The sequence below is a fragment of the Nanorana parkeri genome, unplaced genomic scaffold (genome assembly GCF_000935625.1).
Source record: "Nanorana parkeri isolate BGI_ZX_2015 unplaced genomic scaffold, ASM93562v1 scaffold23, whole genome shotgun sequence".
NCBI classification, from domain to species: Eukaryota; Metazoa; Chordata; class Amphibia; order Anura; family Dicroglossidae; genus Nanorana; species Nanorana parkeri.
In genome coordinates this window covers 3,217,433-3,234,013 of record NW_017306291.1, presented here as the reverse complement: position 1 = coordinate 3,234,013, position 16,581 = coordinate 3,217,433, and the positions used below count along the sequence as shown (strand labels likewise).

The window sequence follows — 16,581 nt, the reverse complement described above, 5'->3', positions numbered from 1 at the left end:
AAGTGAAGGTGGGCAAAAAAAAAAAGTATAATATAAATATATGTTAACTGAACTGACGCAACCTGATGACATCTGTTTTCATCAGTTTACATTCGTTGAGTTCCTTCTAGGCTCACAAAAATGGAAAAGCATGGAAACCTTTTCTGCTTTCTTTCCCAGACCTAGACGGACCTGGATGTAAGTGGATGGATGTAAATGGATGCAAGTCCATTTACATCTGCTCACCTATACACAGTGCCGGATTTACTCTCTGTGCTGCCCAAGGAGGGCTGCATACAAGTGATTTCGACGACATTGCCAAAATCACTTGTACAAAACAAGCGGTGTCTTCTCCACTGTACATTTAGCCCTGCATGTCTGAAGCAGTGCTAAATGTAGAAAACAACTACCCGCCCAGCGCCCGGAAACTTCATGTCCTGGGCATCGGGAGATAGGAATTCCACACCCCTGCTGCCCCTCTACTCCCTGCTGCCCCGAAGCTGGGCCTTGGTTGGCCTTGTGGAAAATCCGGCCCCGCCCATACACATACATTGAATATTAGTCTCAATCCGTCTTAAAAACTGACAAACTGATGTAGTCTGAAACGCCATGTGAAAGGGGCCTAACTGGGCCATTTTGTCTAAATGAAGCCTTGCATCTGATAAATGCACCAGCAGCATAATTCCCTAAATATGTCAGAATCATTGCACGTTAGTTACATACAATACAATGAGTCTTTTATGGGGGAAAATCTGAGAAATAGCCAACTAAAGAATATTTGTGGTTCTTTATAGAACAATGTCTCTTATAAGTTACATTTTGGCATGACAGCTATATGTCATGAATCATGAAGCAAAGGATATTTTTAAAACACTACCACTTGTCATGCACCATAGTGTGGATGTTATCCTGTACATTCCACTGGGAAAGTTATCAGTGACTTGCTTGTTTTCTTCCTAACATGCCTGCTGAAGGCCACGTTTACCCAGTTCTCATAACTGTAGAGGGCTAAAAAATCCATCTGTAGACAGTCTGGGTAAGCCCTACCTGCTATTATATATTACCATTTCTGTTCTTCATCTCAGTAATCACAACACTCATTGTGAAATGTTTTCCTTAATGGATCATTTACAGGTAGTGTCAGAAGTTCCTGCCTAGCTTCACCCCCACAATCACTATGATGGGCAGCCTCGCTGGGCAACAGGAATTTGCAAGAAGTATTAAGGGGTGGGCAAGCTTGAGATTCGGGACGGGAAGTCTGTAAAAAAACAAATCAAGGCACCTGGACTTGCTGTTTTTTTCTTAAAGATGTTTTGCTGGTCATCCAACTAGCTTTTGTAGTTCTGAATGACTTGCACAAAAAATTATCTGGGAATATACTGTATATGGTAATTGTTGCTCCAATCAACATAATCTGTTTATCATAACCAGAATGGGGTCAGAGACCTCATGGAACTAAGATGTTGATTGCATTTGCATGATTGGAGCTAGCAGGTGTTATTAACAGTGACAGGGAGGTTTGTGAAGCTGTTGCAGATACAGTATGTGCAGGCGCCATGTAGTATGCTCTTCTTCTACCCAGTGATAGAGACTTTATAGTCATTAAATATTTGTTTAATGGATCTTTTACTTTTAATAACTCTCCAGGTAAAAGTTGTGTTTCTTCAGAAAAGGTGAAGCAACCCTGAGCACTGTAGCACCCTTGGGGCTACTGTACTTGGTGATGGAAACATTTTGTGTAGGGCTTCCAAGAAGATAGACCTCCAATGGTCTGAATAAGCGGTCATGTCATTTTTTTTTTCAACCCTTGCTGAAAGTGGAGATCCCTTTAATTAATGGCAAGAGATGACAATTTAGAAGATAGTTATGGTATAAAGTATATAATATAATATAATAATTAGGGCTGGTAATTATTAAAATGTTTGTGTTCGATTAATCGAATTTTTTTTAAAATCGATTAATCGTTTAATTTTGATTAATTATAACGCACATACAGATCCAACTACATTGGTCTATACACATACAGCACAGCAATGAAGTAATAAAATGAACTAGGATCACACTAATCCAGCACGTTATTAATCTCACGTGCCCCACTCAATATGGCCGCCGCTTGAGTGGGGCAACCCAATATATGTGTATAGGCCAATGCCTTGGCTGGCGCTCGTGCAGAATCTGGTTGAACACTAACTATTGAGTACAAGGGTTATATTGGCAACTTCTGCAACAATAAAGGAACAGATTTGTACTTGTATGCTTTTAATTGCGGTGCTGAATAATCTTATAGAAATGTAAGTTTCTCTCTCACCTTTAAGAAGCTTCTTTGGCATTGTCCACTGCTGTCAGGAATGTGGAAGTTTTCACTGAATGTCAGTTCAAAATGGCTGCTTTCATGAGTCTGAATTGTCCAACTGCATCTGCTATTGAGAGGGAAGTTTAAAGGCCAACCTGGAGATTTGATGTTACCGTTATCTGAATGGATAAAGCCACCGCAGCCTATTAAGAGAAGAAAAATTAACATAATAAAGTGTACTCAAGGGCTGGAGACAATCACGGCACTCATGAAAGCTCTGTCGGTTTTATGGAATTTGCAAAGATGTACAGTCCATATAACTGCTAACTGGCTTTATACAGTAGGTATGTCCCAATAGCAGTGTGTCATACTAACAATGCAATAAACTGTATGTAGTCAATACCTTTTAAAATTACAAGTGACATCATCACTATGTTGCACATACCCTGTGGAGGAAGTAGAGCTGGCTGACTCTAACTAGAGGCTGGATGCAGAAAACTACAGAGGGTGGACACAAGACCAGTCACCCTGCACAAGTAGATCGAGCATCACTGACCACTCTATAACACAAGAATCTCCTCCACAATGGGAAAGTACAGGATATTTTTCATGTTGGATTACTGCACAGATACAGAAGGACATCAAGATAAAAGTAACTTGTATCAGCTCACTTATTTTCATATTGTATCTCTGGCCAGCAATAAAATTATTAAATTGGCAGAGATGCTTTATATATTCATAGATTTATATTTTTTAAATCAGTTCCATATTCTGTAACATTCACAGGAAGGTGTATCTCACCCTCAGAATCAGATGTCCAGGTAGCATAAAACCCTCCTCCGTGTATGGAATTGTCTGCATTGAAAATCACCAACAGTTTATTAGCACCAGACTGGAGTGTCCCTGGTGATGTAGTTCCGCAATATTGTCCTATAATTGGTGAGCTTGGCAAGGCACCATTCACTATTGTCAATGAGTCCCAGCGGCATACTGTGTGATATTCCAAATCAAAATAAGCAAAAGAGAGCTAGAAAGAGAGACAAGAACACAAATGTTTACACCGCTGACTGATAAGGACATTATATGAAAACATGCAGTAAATAAAGGAAATTAAATATACTGAAAGTTACATCAACCAGCAATCAAATGTCTCCTTCCAGCCAATATCAGATACATATTTGGAATTTCTGAAAAATTCTAAAACACTAAATTAACCATAAGTGAACATACTACTGTTGTAGGCTCTATTGTGATACAAAGGCCAAGAAATCACACTTCCACTAAGCTGCAATAAGCAAGGTTCAGGGTGGCCAGCAGTATGAGTAGGCTAGAGCTAGAATCTGTACCAAAAGTTCTTCCTATAAGGACACTGACTGGTCAACATCCTGACCAAAAATTGGACAATTGTGATTGTGTGTGCTTGGCTGTGACAGTGGTCCATATTTTCTGTAGCGAGACCCTCTGCAGCCTTTGGTTTCTACTGATACAGCTATATTATTAGGTCATAAGATACTGTTTCCTACCCAACCCCATATCCTCCAATTATACAACCATTTCAAGCATTGCTTCCTTGGATCGGGTTTACCCTTTGAGTAAAAAGGGTTTGTGGCCATCTAAAATGGGGTAGCACAGTGTCATAGTGGTTAGCACTTTCAAATCCTGGTCAGGACACTATCTGTAAGGAGTTTGCATGTTCGCCCTGTGCTTGTGTAGGTTTCCTCCAGGTACTCTGGTTTCCTCACACACTCCAAAGTGTGCTGGTAGGTTATTTGGCTCCTGTCTAAATCAGCCCTATAATGTATGCATGTGAGATAGGGACCTTAGATTGTAAGCTCCTTGAGGGCAGGGACTGATGTAAATGTGTAAATGTGTAGATTGTCAGAGCTATACTGTATATACAGTATACCTGTAATAAATAAATTGTTAGAATATCTCCTGACCAATCAATTCTTGCCTTTCCCCGGCTGTTTAAACTACTGTTAAACCTAACTCTAATGTGTGCTTACAGTTCCAGTCTCCCATAGCAACAACTCATGTCTGCAATTCTGTTACATGTGTTTCTAAGGAAGTAAGCACAGACCTTCTGTTCCCTTCCCTTGGTATCAGACAGAAACAATGGACCCAAAAACTCATGTCGGCATACATTTCCCTTCCCTGGTGGCCTGTCGCTCGGCTTGTTATGGAACAGGTACTAGGGGAGGGGGCTAGTCTTTTATTAGCTAGTTGAAGGGTGGTCCTGTGGGGTCAGGGGAGGGAGGAGCTGACCCGTAGGTATGCCGACATGAGTATAAGCCAGGAAAAGAAAATTACGGTAAGTATGATAACAATTTTCCCTAATATTGATTGTTCTGAGGATGAGGCAGTAAAGGGAATGGACCTCGAAAACTGGACTGATTGTTCTGGGGATGAGGAAGAAGATGACACATTTTGGCATTCCAGTACTAGGTGCCCTCGTCTTTGGAAATGTTCCTCATTAGCTGATTCCAATTCCATTTAGTCTTTTTTTGATTCTGCTTCTACTTCTTTTGTTATGTATTAATCTAGTGACTATCAATGGTAATTGTTTTGCCATCCTTCCTGTTGCTGAGAAGTCCAATTGCCACTCTGGTGCCAAATCTGTCCCAGCATGCCTCGATGCTGCTTTTGTGCAAGTATGCCCAGATCAGGCCCATGATGATAAGGGCCCATGATCAGGCAGGCCTAGGTGTTGCCTCCATTTAGGCAAGTCCTAAAACTGTCCATGAAAAGTGAGCTCTGATGTTCTGACCAATTCACATCTTAGGTAACTTGTATTTTGCATTAATGGGTCTTTTAAAAGAATCTATATAATAGTATCACCCAACCCGTCTGGAGCTCCAGGTTTCTGCACTCCAGATTTCAAGTATTCAATTCTAGCAATCTGAACATACAGTATGTAAAGGCAAGGCCTGGGCATGGTCTGTCTCTATAGTCTTTGGATTATACTTACAGTAATAATTTGTCCTTCTGGGGCCTCCAGGTGCCAGGCACAGTGGCTTCCCGCTGTGTAGTTTCCAGGATAGTTGGGACTAGATATAATGCCAGCTACACCACTTTGTATCCCACCACAACCTGAAGGGCAAAGCAAGCCATCATCATGTCAATAAATTCACATCATAAATGTTTCTTAAGCTCACACAGAACTAAAATTTACGAAACATTCTAGCTGGTTGTATCCTCCCCTAGCTTCCCAGCATGGGCTATTTCTCCTGAATTTTCAGCATTTGAGTTCCCAGGTATGCCCACCTGCTTTAGCCATTATAAAGAAGTTTCTCTATATTGATATATTTTATATTATGAAATACATGGCAGGAGGAATAGCCAACCTATAAACCAGATAAATTAAATTGCTGGAGTCCCTAACAGTCTACACATAACTAAATTAGTTTTGGTGGTCTATCATGTAATACAGTTTACATAAGGGCTTCAAATTACAGCCAAAAGTTCATCTGAAAAATTATTAAAGTTAACTTTTCAGTCATATTAGCTTTAAAACCTAACTCCAACTAAATTGTTTTATTTGTAGTTTTGGATAGAGTGATGAAAAAATCAGAAGCTCAGGAAGTTACGAGAAATCTGCCCAATATGGAAACTGATAGCAATAAAAATCCAACATAGGTTCTAAACTTTTTACTGCTTTATCCAAACCAAAAAAAAAACTATGTCTGCAGATGGGTTTTAAAAGTCTTGCTTACAAATAGGGACCACAAGATGTCTATATTACCTTTTGTAGTCAGTATATCCTCTTCTTTACACCCCTCTGATCCTAGTTTCACTTTTTTACTAAATGATCAACCTACCCAATTTTGGGAGTTAACTCCTATCCAACCACCCATCCTATATCCAATAAGAGCACATTTAAAGGCCTCTAAGAAGTCCAGTGGTACAGCCCCAGGACTAGGGCCTACATTCAGGGAATTCAAGCCCCTTGAAGGTACACAGAAGACTTTCTTTGGCTGTGTCTAGTAACACTTTTTAAGTGACTTTTTAAGTGACTAAGATTTTACTTAATTCAGGCCTTGTAATGCATTATATTCTCAAGCATTATCAAGAATTTCAGACTGGCATGAAATATGCAGCTAAGTTATACCGTATGTTCAAGTGCAAAGGTATATTTGGACGGAATACCCTATTGCCTCTACAGATATAGTACTCTCCCAAAAGAGCAACCATCAATTCATTTCTTTGGAGAATTGTCCAATACTCAATCTCATCTACTGTGAAATGCAATATCAGGCTAATCATCAAGGTCCTAATTGGTGGAGCAGCAGCGTCCAAACAGCCAGCCTCCTTGTCTGATGCTAGTGCACCTACTGCACAGTCTGGTCATTGCAAAATGCACTGGTACTAGGGCATGCCACAAGATATCCAGTGGGGTTGTGATTGCTTACCTGTAAATGAATATTCAGCATGAAACCCGATGTCTTCTACTTGGGTATTAGTAACAAAGCGTACCCATATCCGAGGTGCTACCAGAGCGATGGGGACAGATGGGATGCTCTTCCCACATACTCTGCTTATTAACTCCCCATCTGCATCATCTGTAACATAAATAATGCATTCTTATATTAATGGCATGTTTTAATGTATGAGGCATCCTAAGAGTTATGTTAAGGTGTTTCAATGGGTTGGAACAGCCTCTGTCATTATACAAGTTAAAATAATATAGAATTGCCTGTCAACTAATAAGAAGACACTCTCCCTAGAATTGAATGGAGAATATACAGGTGAAACTCGAAAAATTAGAATATCGTGCAAAAGTTAATTCATTTTACTAATGCAACTTAAAAGGTGAAACTAATATATGAGATAGACTCATTACATGCAAAGCAAGATAGTTCAAGCCGTGATTTGTCATAATTGTGATGATTATGGCTTACAGCTCATGAAAACCCAGATCCACAATTTCAGAAAATTTTTGGCAGTGTGGACAGGTGCCATCTGAGGCACTGGGCACTATGGTTCCTATTGGTCACTACAGGACTCAGCAGCCAGCAGGAGTCACTTTATCCGACACACCTGGAAGTGGTGGACAACAGAGCTGCTTCTACCTCTGCAAGACAGCATGATTTCCCTTGCTGCTCGCTGAAGAGATAAGTATTCCACCTCTTCCACTACTGCTGCCTGAATTATTTAAGAGAGGTAACAGGGTTGTTTTAAAGCACACCAATAGTGGCCAGATCAGATTTCTTCTTATAATAAACATTATTTAGGGGTTTAGATGGCATTGTCAAGCACTGTATTTTGCATTTGAACACAGCACTGCTGCAGTAGCATGTTGTACCGTATTAGCCCTCGACAAAGTAGAAATTTGGATTTAGTGTGATACCAATGATTGGCTAACCAAATATATCATAGTTCAAGCTTTTGCGGCACCCTGGCCTCTTCTTCAGGCAATATGAACTGAAAGTAAGAAAGATGCATTTTATACACAAAACAATAAAGAGATACAGATGGTAACAACTTGATACACATGAAGGGCATTGGGTACTTCAAGTAGATGTTATCAACTTGAAGCTCTCCAATACCATTCATGTGTCTCGAGTTGATAACATCTGTATCCTTTTTTTGTTTTTATGTATTAAATTAATGTTTCTTATTATCAGTTCATATTGCATAAAGAAGAGACCAGCACGTCTCAAAAGCTTACACTACAATCTAGTTAGCCAAAAAACGGTAGCACTCTAAATCCAACTTCTACTCACACAGCACAGCTCAATACATACATTCGAAAGCAAAGCAGAACAAAAGGTTGTGTTTGACCTGCTTTGCCTACAATGCAAATGCATCTTAATAGAAACAGCACAACGCAAGCCTCAGAACTGCCATGCACACTGCACCATTGATGCAAATGGGAATCGGCATTTGAAGACAAGCCCTTAAATGCACTATTGGAGCCCCTAAATATCTACAATTTTGGGGTATAGCGAGAGTAGACATACCCCTTCCCATTCTATAATTATTAACAAGAAATGTAATTATCCATTTTGCATTTGTAAATATTTTGAATAATCTTACATAATCACAGTTCACTTCTCACCTAATCGGATTTCCACAAAGTCGTTCAGGCAATTTGGGTGTGGTTCCAGTTGCAGTCTCTTGAACGCAATGTATGTAGTGGAGTTATAAATATTGGGGTTCTGAATGACCCACTCGCAGTTTAGATTCTTGGTATAATTAGTGACTCGATTGTATCCCGGAGATGTAAAGTTACCTCCAACAGGATTCACGAGCGATCCACCGCAGACTTCAAGACAAAACAGTTTTATGTCACTATAATTATGCTGCTATAATATTCCACCCACCATTTATAACTCTAAAAATGGACAGATTTAAAAAGTGCCCACAGTCCGATAAACTCTATTTAATTGTTCCAAGTTTGAGTATATTTGGGTAAACCAAGACAATTTTCATTATGCCCCCCCACCCCCATCTCAGCTTTAACAAATATTCAGATCTCATAGAAAAAGCTGATTATGACTTCAAAATAGAAGCTGTTAAAATCCTATATCTAAAGCCAATCTCTTTCTTTTTTTTTTTTAGTCCCGTTGCTGAGATTTCTCTTTACAACTCCCAGAGAAACAACAGGAAGTGAGAGGAATTCTCCCTAAAGTGAGTGGAAATGCCCTCATAGGCAGTTGTCACTGGAACAGGTGTCTTCATTGGAAGATTTCTCCACATCACCTGTTATGGTGGCAACCATAAAGTTTCCCAACACTTTTTGCACTGCTGACAATGGTCACCATGACAGGAGAGATTCACTAACTGTGCTTGTGACCACTGTAAGACAGAATGTGATGGGAAATACAAAATTGTAATGGAACAAGATTAGAGGAGAAAATCTTTTAATAAAGACACTTGTTGGGGTAAACAACTATCTAAGCAGAGATTTTCCCGTCATTTTAATGAGATTTCTTCTCACTTTCTATTGTGTCTCCAGGATGCGAAGTGCAGGTAAATTTCCCTAATTGAACCCGAACAAAAAAAGCCCTGACAGAGGTTTTAACCCTTCCTACTCTAGATATACATTAAGGATGAAGGTGACAGGTCAATGTCATTTACATGGCTTAAATAACATATGTTTTTGCCACTGAAACCCTTCTGAGAACAAAATGTACCATGTTTATAGTGTTGCCAGTTTAGATTCAAATAGTTCTTAATATAGCTCATCTTTAAAGTAGAACTGAACTCAAAAAGTGAAGATTTGTTATGTAATAGGGAAAATTTACAAATGTTGGCTGTGCCAAAGGCGTACTGTAAGCCAAAGCATACGTAAAATACACTTTCTGGTATATGAGTGTGTACTGCTATATAATATTTACAATCAAACTAATCCCTTACCTGCATCTTCCATTGAAGTAAAGGTGGCCTGGAACCCTCCATTGGAAACAGACCCATCAGTGACAAATACAACTCTCATGGTGTTCCCAGAGGATCTGATAACTGTATCTGGAGTGATATAGCCACAAAGCTGGTCCAGGAGAGGTGACTGGTTCTGGTAACCATTGTACGCCTGGGATCAAGAAACATGTAACAGACAATATTATATTTTTCGGTGATTCAGTAAAGGCTTTGCAACACAATTATGGCTACATCTAGAACTCTTCCACCAAATTCATTAAAGGTTTGTGACAATTCCATAGTTAATACCGATGGTGAAAAAAAATCACAGTTCTTATTTACGACATGTTTCTAATACACTGAATGGCCAGATTATTATGACCACCCCATCAGTACTTCGTTGGGCCACGAGATGTTGAAAGGTGATGCGAGGAATCTGACACTGCACTGTTGCCCTTCTGTTGTCTTGTACCAGTCTTGACACTCTCCGTTCTGTCCTAACATTGACTAGTCGCTGACGGCCACAATTCGCACGTTCAGACCCAGATTTTCGGCGGACAGTCCAGTCTTTAAACACTTTAACAATGAGCCCCTCTTGAACATTTAACGAATTCTGCTGTTTTGCTGATACTCGCTCCATGGCTCCGAGCACCAACATTCATCCCACGTTCAAAGGCTGTTAAATCGCGCTGTTTCCCCATATCTTCAGAAACAAATCACTTCTACTGTCGTGGTAAACAACCTGCTTCCCTATTTATAATGGTCTGGCCCTCTAGCAACTTCATCGCAAAATTATAGCTAATTAGCCTACAAACGTCAGGTGGTCATAATAAACTGGCCACTCGGTGTATGTTGCTGTGGCTGCCACAAGTTCATTAAAAAATACCACCATTTCTGAGTTAAGAAAATTGGAGGTTATTAACATAAATGTCCTTTTGGAGTAAGGAGGGCTCTGCTGCTTCCAATCACCTGTCACTGGTTGCTGCTACCGCTTGGTATCCCTGGTTGCTAAAATGCTGTTTTCGCCCACAGCGTCATTGGTTGCTAGGACGCTTTGGGCCCACAGTATCTTTTGTTGCTAGGATGTTGTCAACCCACAGAGTCATTGGTTGGTAGGACGCTCTCGGCCCACATCATCACTGCTTGCCTGGACATGGTTAGCCCACATTGTCTTTGTTTGCTACGATGCTGTGGTTGCTTTGGTTGCTAGGATGCTGTGAGCTCACAGTGTCTTTTGTTGCTGGAACACTGACAACCCACAGCATCATGCTGGTGGCCCACAGCGTCCCTGGTTGCCATGATGCTGTTGGTCCAGGGGCTGGACATGCACTGAGCATAAAGTGTCTGTGGTATAATAACTCCAGCGCTGGTCCCCATCATGCCTCACGTGTGCAACAAACCCATTTCCCTGTTTCTGTCAGGCACATGCATTTGCTGCAGACAGCAGCATTTGTTGTGCAGAGACACAACACAGTTCTAAAGTCTGCAACACTCTTATGAATTGCAGGGTTTGGTTCTTTACATTCACATTTATATTTGCGTTTGTTCACAGAGTACAGTATACTACATGAGATTTTTCTTATATGTGTTTTTATGTTCTTTTTGTTATACAGCGCTATTCACCACACTAATATTATGAGTGTATTGCACGTTTCTAAACATATTTCAGTTTTCTTCTGAAATTAGTTTGTTAACCTAAATACTGCTTAGTGTCGTTATTGGAGATGGGGAGGGAAGGGTACCTTGGGCTTGGACCAAATCAATGTATCTGTAGTTCAGCCTTGATATTTAACACCCCACTTACAGCCACATAGTCGTAGTCGCAGGTCTGTTGGTCTTGCAGCCGTAGGTCATGAATTGTCAGTGTGACCCGTCTCCCTTCTGGTACCGTTATTCTCCATTCACAAACACGATTATGTGGGTACAGGTTGGGGTAATTAGGAGAGCTTAGAGTTCCAGAGGTTCCATCAATTTCTCTTCCACATTCTGAAATACATGTACAGTATATCCAATTGTTATTCACTTTTTTTGTCATCAATGATATTAATGGAAACCAGTCATGGAGAAACATGGGGCTGCCTTTAATGATATCTGAAAATTCTGGCTGCCCGGCTGACAAGCTGAGCCTCTTGCTTTAATACACTGAAGAGCAAATTAGTATGTAGATAAGGTCATCTGACTTTTTTCAGAATTCCCTTTACTTGCATACTTGTTCTAGGTAAGTGACTCAGGAAATATTAACTCTAGTAGAGGCAGCATAACAGCCACCCAACCAGCATTTTTAGAAGGAGATTAGCTATGGCAAAACTGTAATGTTCTCAAAACAGGGTTACCTTAAAGAGACACTGTGCCGTCACCCATTTGGGAAAAGTGAGGGTGTTTTCAGATAGCCCACTACAGACTTCACTTTGAACTTTGGTGTACTGGTGACATCCCTTGAAAATTGCAGATAGCCCCCCTCTCAGTCAGTTATATTTGACTGATGGATTCGTCAAATTTCGTCCCTCCGTTAAAAACCTCAATAAACACTCGGACTGCGCGACATGGATTTTAACGGCCACAGCCGCTTTTTTATTAAACCAGACAACTTTAACAATAACCAAAAGTAATAAACCAAATAATATACACAAATAATACTGTAAACAATTGTTGACCTGAGAAGGGTCTTTGGGTGCCCAACAGCCCAAAAAGGCCTCTTCTAACACTCCACCCATGTCCCCAGCCGCACCACAACCAGCTCGAGGACACCTACTACTTCCAGGTTCCCAAGGGGCCAGGCCCCACCCCTTACAATTACGGACACCAACAGGGGGAAGCACCCATACCAGCTAATGGCCCGCCATTTTGTAACTCACTCTGACCCCCTAACCCGCCAAGCTGCCGTGACAGAGAACCCCACAACCCCCATACTACCAAATTAAGGGAGGGAGGGTGAGACAACCTGCTTCCTTCCTCGATTTCCATAAAGAGGACGTCCCTCAGCCCTTCCAGATCCTTCCCATGTGACTCCTCCCGGACACCTGACTCCCACGTCCAATCTCTTTCTCCTTGGTCTATTCCTCCCCCTAGTCATGTAGCCCCTCCACTCAGGCTCTCCGGGTCTGTCTTTTACATTCCAACAGCAGTGGGCAATGGAGCAACTTGGACAGGTGTGGAGGCGATGTGGCTATGCAAGTATACATATCTGAGGACATAGGCTTTCTGTAGACATATCTGAAAGCTTTATGCCTTTATTTGCCCTAATCTGTCAATATGTCATTGACTTTCAAGCAGATATTTCCCATCATTTATGGATAGACCCTGATGAAGAGGACCTGTCTTTCTTTGCATGAGATAGGACAAAGCCAAAGGATGGCAAAAAAAACCCAAAAATATTCAATTTTTTTAATAATCAAATAAAAGCAGCAAAGAAAGGTCCAGCATTTTTCTACAGACATCCCATAGCTATTCCTCAGTTACCTTCAATACTTGCTTCATACTGCATTCGGAATCCTTTGGCATTTACAGATCCGTCGCTGACAAATTTTACATAAGCAAAACTATCTGATGTCCTCAGGGCCAAAGGTACTGTATTACCACAAAATTTTCCCAGCAAATTCCCTAGAAAAGAAAAAAAAATCATGTCTCCGATCAATATCGTATTCTGGTTCTCTGTATGGTGTTATTATCTTTAATGATAGCATTCCACAAACTATAATTTTTTTCACATGCCTTTTTTTCCATTTACATGTAGGCCAAGCTGTCCAGAAGTGATCAGTAGGACCCTTCACACCATTGCATTACGGTATCATGCATGTTATAGACGGTGGTGCAATGCTGTCAGAATGAAACCCCATGCACCTTCTCAAAGCAACTGCTCTAATGTGTTCACAGCCATGTGATTCATTAACAGATCCATTCATAGGATCTTTAAATGGAAAGGCTACAAGTCCTATCTCCCGCCGTGTCCGTCCATCTGCCACACTTGTAGTGCATTGAATACTTCCTTCAGCCCAAAAATAGAAGGTCCGTACCTCCGTACTGACTTCGGGCTGGGGTTAAACAATTAGGGATCCTGTGCACTGCACCCACCACCCATTGATCACAGTTGCAATGCTTTGCAGGTTCAAATGCAAAACAAATTTAAAAAGTTTTGTTTGATTGTGTGCATACTTATTTTTATTTTTTTCAAAAGGTGGACTATGCCTTTAATAATAGAAAAGAAACCTAACTACACATAGGCAACCCTACAGCAGGTGAACAAGAAGTCAATCATCTTCTAAGCACTCACCAGATGCATTGTATTCTCGGATTTCAATATAGTCTTGTGAACAGTTTGTTGAGTCTTGAAGATCAAGGGACATGAATGTAATGGTCAGGTAATGTCCTGTAGGACCATTAAAGTTCCATTCACACAAAGAGGAATCTGTGTAATTCTTTGAAGGGTAACCTGGGCTCTGAATAATACCACTCTCACCGAAATGTGTTCCACCGCAGAATGCTACAAAATGAAACATATCAATTAGAATGTTCATGTCAGTCTTAAAGGGTATCTATGGTCAAAAAATAAATCTGTATTTCTATATTGAGTTTCCATAACTTCTATCCCACTCCTAATAACCACATCCATCGAGAAGACTGTAAACATACTTATTGAAGATGGCCATAGGATGGACTTCCTCAATGCACTGATACCATTTCACTCAGCCCTGTAAACTTGCACTTGGTCACCACTCTCACAGAGCCTGCCTTCTGAACTGCAACTCAACGTTTGAACATTGTAACATTATCATTGCTTGCTGGAAGCAATGTATGATGGGATATGTGGTCCTGAGAAATAGAGATCACATCACATCAAGGGAAAGAGACGCAAGGCACACTGGGAATCCAGGAAGTTGATGCAAGTGATGGGCAGAGAGAAGGCAGCATGTAAGCTTTCATTGTATTATCAAAAACAACTCCAGTATGTATTTCTATTATAATGCTGATGTTATACCAGGAGAGGATATGCCGGACGTTTACAACTCCTTTAATCAGTCTTTCTGGCCGTGGTTATAACACCTACAGCATATGGGAACTGTTATGAAGATTTTGTAAAGCTGGTTCCTTTGTGCTTCTGACACCTCTGTAATACTTTATGGATGGCACTGCCACTGCCCCATCTCTTCTGTGCTCATTGGACTGCCAGTAAATATCATCCACTGCACTGGTCCCATTGCCTCCATTCCTGTCCCAGCAGTGCCTCTTGTTATTGCCTGAGCTATACTGCAGAAGTAACCTCCAACATGACAAACCTTGGAAGAGGGAGTGACTTGCTGGACCAAGGTCCTTACTTGGTAGATATGAGGTCTTGATTTAGGTCCAATGGTCTAGGTTAGGCAGCTAACCGCAAATAGGGTTCTCCTGATATAGGGGGTCACACTACTTGGGAAATCAGTGTGCAGAAGGAGCACCAAACACGTATTCGGAGTCCAGAAATGTATCCGATTAATTTCAAAACGGCAAAAGGACATCTAATACTGACATCCACTTTAGTTGTTTTCAGGCTAGACCCAGGCTACCAGAATCCATAAGATTCTGTGATAGGTTGTTGAGGTCCTGATGATGAGTAATCATTTGGCCCCCCGAAACCTTCCTTATGCCATTTGTGAAGTCAATCAAATACATTTCTGGACTCCTACAATGTTTGCTTGAAGCTCCTTCTGGCACAACTATACAAAGACAAACTCTTTAGACCCAGTGTTACCTTAGAAGATACCTGCTAAAGGGGAGCTCTAGTACATATAAGTAAGCACATGCTTTAATTCATTAGTGTAATGTTACCTTTATTTTGTATCTCACTTTCACATTTTACATGTTTGCTGCACAGGATTCCCATTACTGTATTACGAGGGTGAGTCAAAAAATTATCTGCACTCCGGTTATATTAAAACTTCTGTTGGCCAGACTGTCTTATCAGCGCTTTTCGTTCAAGCCTACGGTCTCCCCAGTCACTGCTGGGCAGGTGTGAACGTGTTACGTCAGTTCATTTGTAACTGCGGTGCGAGAAAAAATTAAAGCCCCACTTGTGATTTGCACGAAAGAAGAGCAGCGTGCACTGGTTCGCTTTTTTGTGGTCTGAGGGTGTGCCTGGTGCCGTTATTTTTTGGAAGACTTTGTGCGTAGTATGGAGAAATTATTTTGTGACGAAGAAGTATGTATGATTGGATAGAGAAGTTCAAGGAAGATCACACAAGTGTTAGCCATCAAGAGGCAGCTGGACGCCTGTCCACGTCCACAGCTGATGACAACATGGAGCGTATATGTGAAATGATTCTGTATGAATAGATGAGTGACAGTGGATTACGTGGCTTTGGTCCCCTAAAAGCAGCCCTACAAGGATGAAGATTCACCTCTGATGAAGAAGTGAAGACAGCAGTGCATTTGTGGCTCACAGCTCAGCCTTAAACATTTTTTAATGAAGGAATACGAAAGCTTGTTGACAGATGGACAAAGTGTATTGAAAAGCAAGTAGATTATGTCAAAAAATGATGTAGTTGTGTTTTCTAAAAGTTGATTAAAATAAATTCTACAGCGAGTGCGGATCATTTTTGACTCAACCTCGTACATATACAGCTATAGGGACTTACCAGTGGAATAGCGGGCTTTGAAACCAGCACGCGGGGTACCGCTGTCAGTCCTGAGCCTCACGTACATTGCAATTCCCAGAGATTTGTAGGTGATCGGCAAAGTGTCTCCGCATAGTTTTGCCAGGAGCCTTTGATTGGAATCTGCACCGTCTCTTAATTCCAGGTAACTAGAGCTGCAGCTGGTGTAAAATGATATGATTATATTAGAAATGCAACTATAGACTGACCATACACCAACATTAAAACTGAATTATAGCCCTGAATCTATACAGTATGTGACCACAAACACAGTCCAGGAGGAGAAATCTAAAGCTAGACGCCGAAACTGGAGTAAAGGGGAAA

General features: G+C 40.9%; 1 protein-coding gene across 1 annotated transcript in view; it reads right to left on the bottom strand.

Moving 5' to 3' along the window:
- The window catches only part of CUBN (cubilin), a 152,952-nt gene that overhangs the window by 27,977 nt on the left and 108,394 nt on the right, over window positions 1–16,581 (bottom strand). The window contains exons 45-54 of the mRNA XM_018564195.1: window positions 16,240–16,418; window positions 13,902–14,111; window positions 13,091–13,231; window positions 11,436–11,617; window positions 9,632–9,803; window positions 8,331–8,537; window positions 6,682–6,831; window positions 5,241–5,362; window positions 3,074–3,299; window positions 2,288–2,475 (exon numbers count right to left, since the gene is read on the bottom strand). Coding sequence (XP_018419697.1) covers window positions 2,288–2,475; window positions 3,074–3,299; window positions 5,241–5,362; window positions 6,682–6,831; window positions 8,331–8,537; window positions 9,632–9,803; window positions 11,436–11,617; window positions 13,091–13,231; window positions 13,902–14,111; window positions 16,240–16,418 — 1,777 coding nt within the window. The remainder of the gene's footprint in view (window positions 1–2,287; window positions 2,476–3,073; window positions 3,300–5,240; window positions 5,363–6,681; window positions 6,832–8,330; window positions 8,538–9,631; window positions 9,804–11,435; window positions 11,618–13,090; window positions 13,232–13,901; window positions 14,112–16,239; window positions 16,419–16,581) is intronic.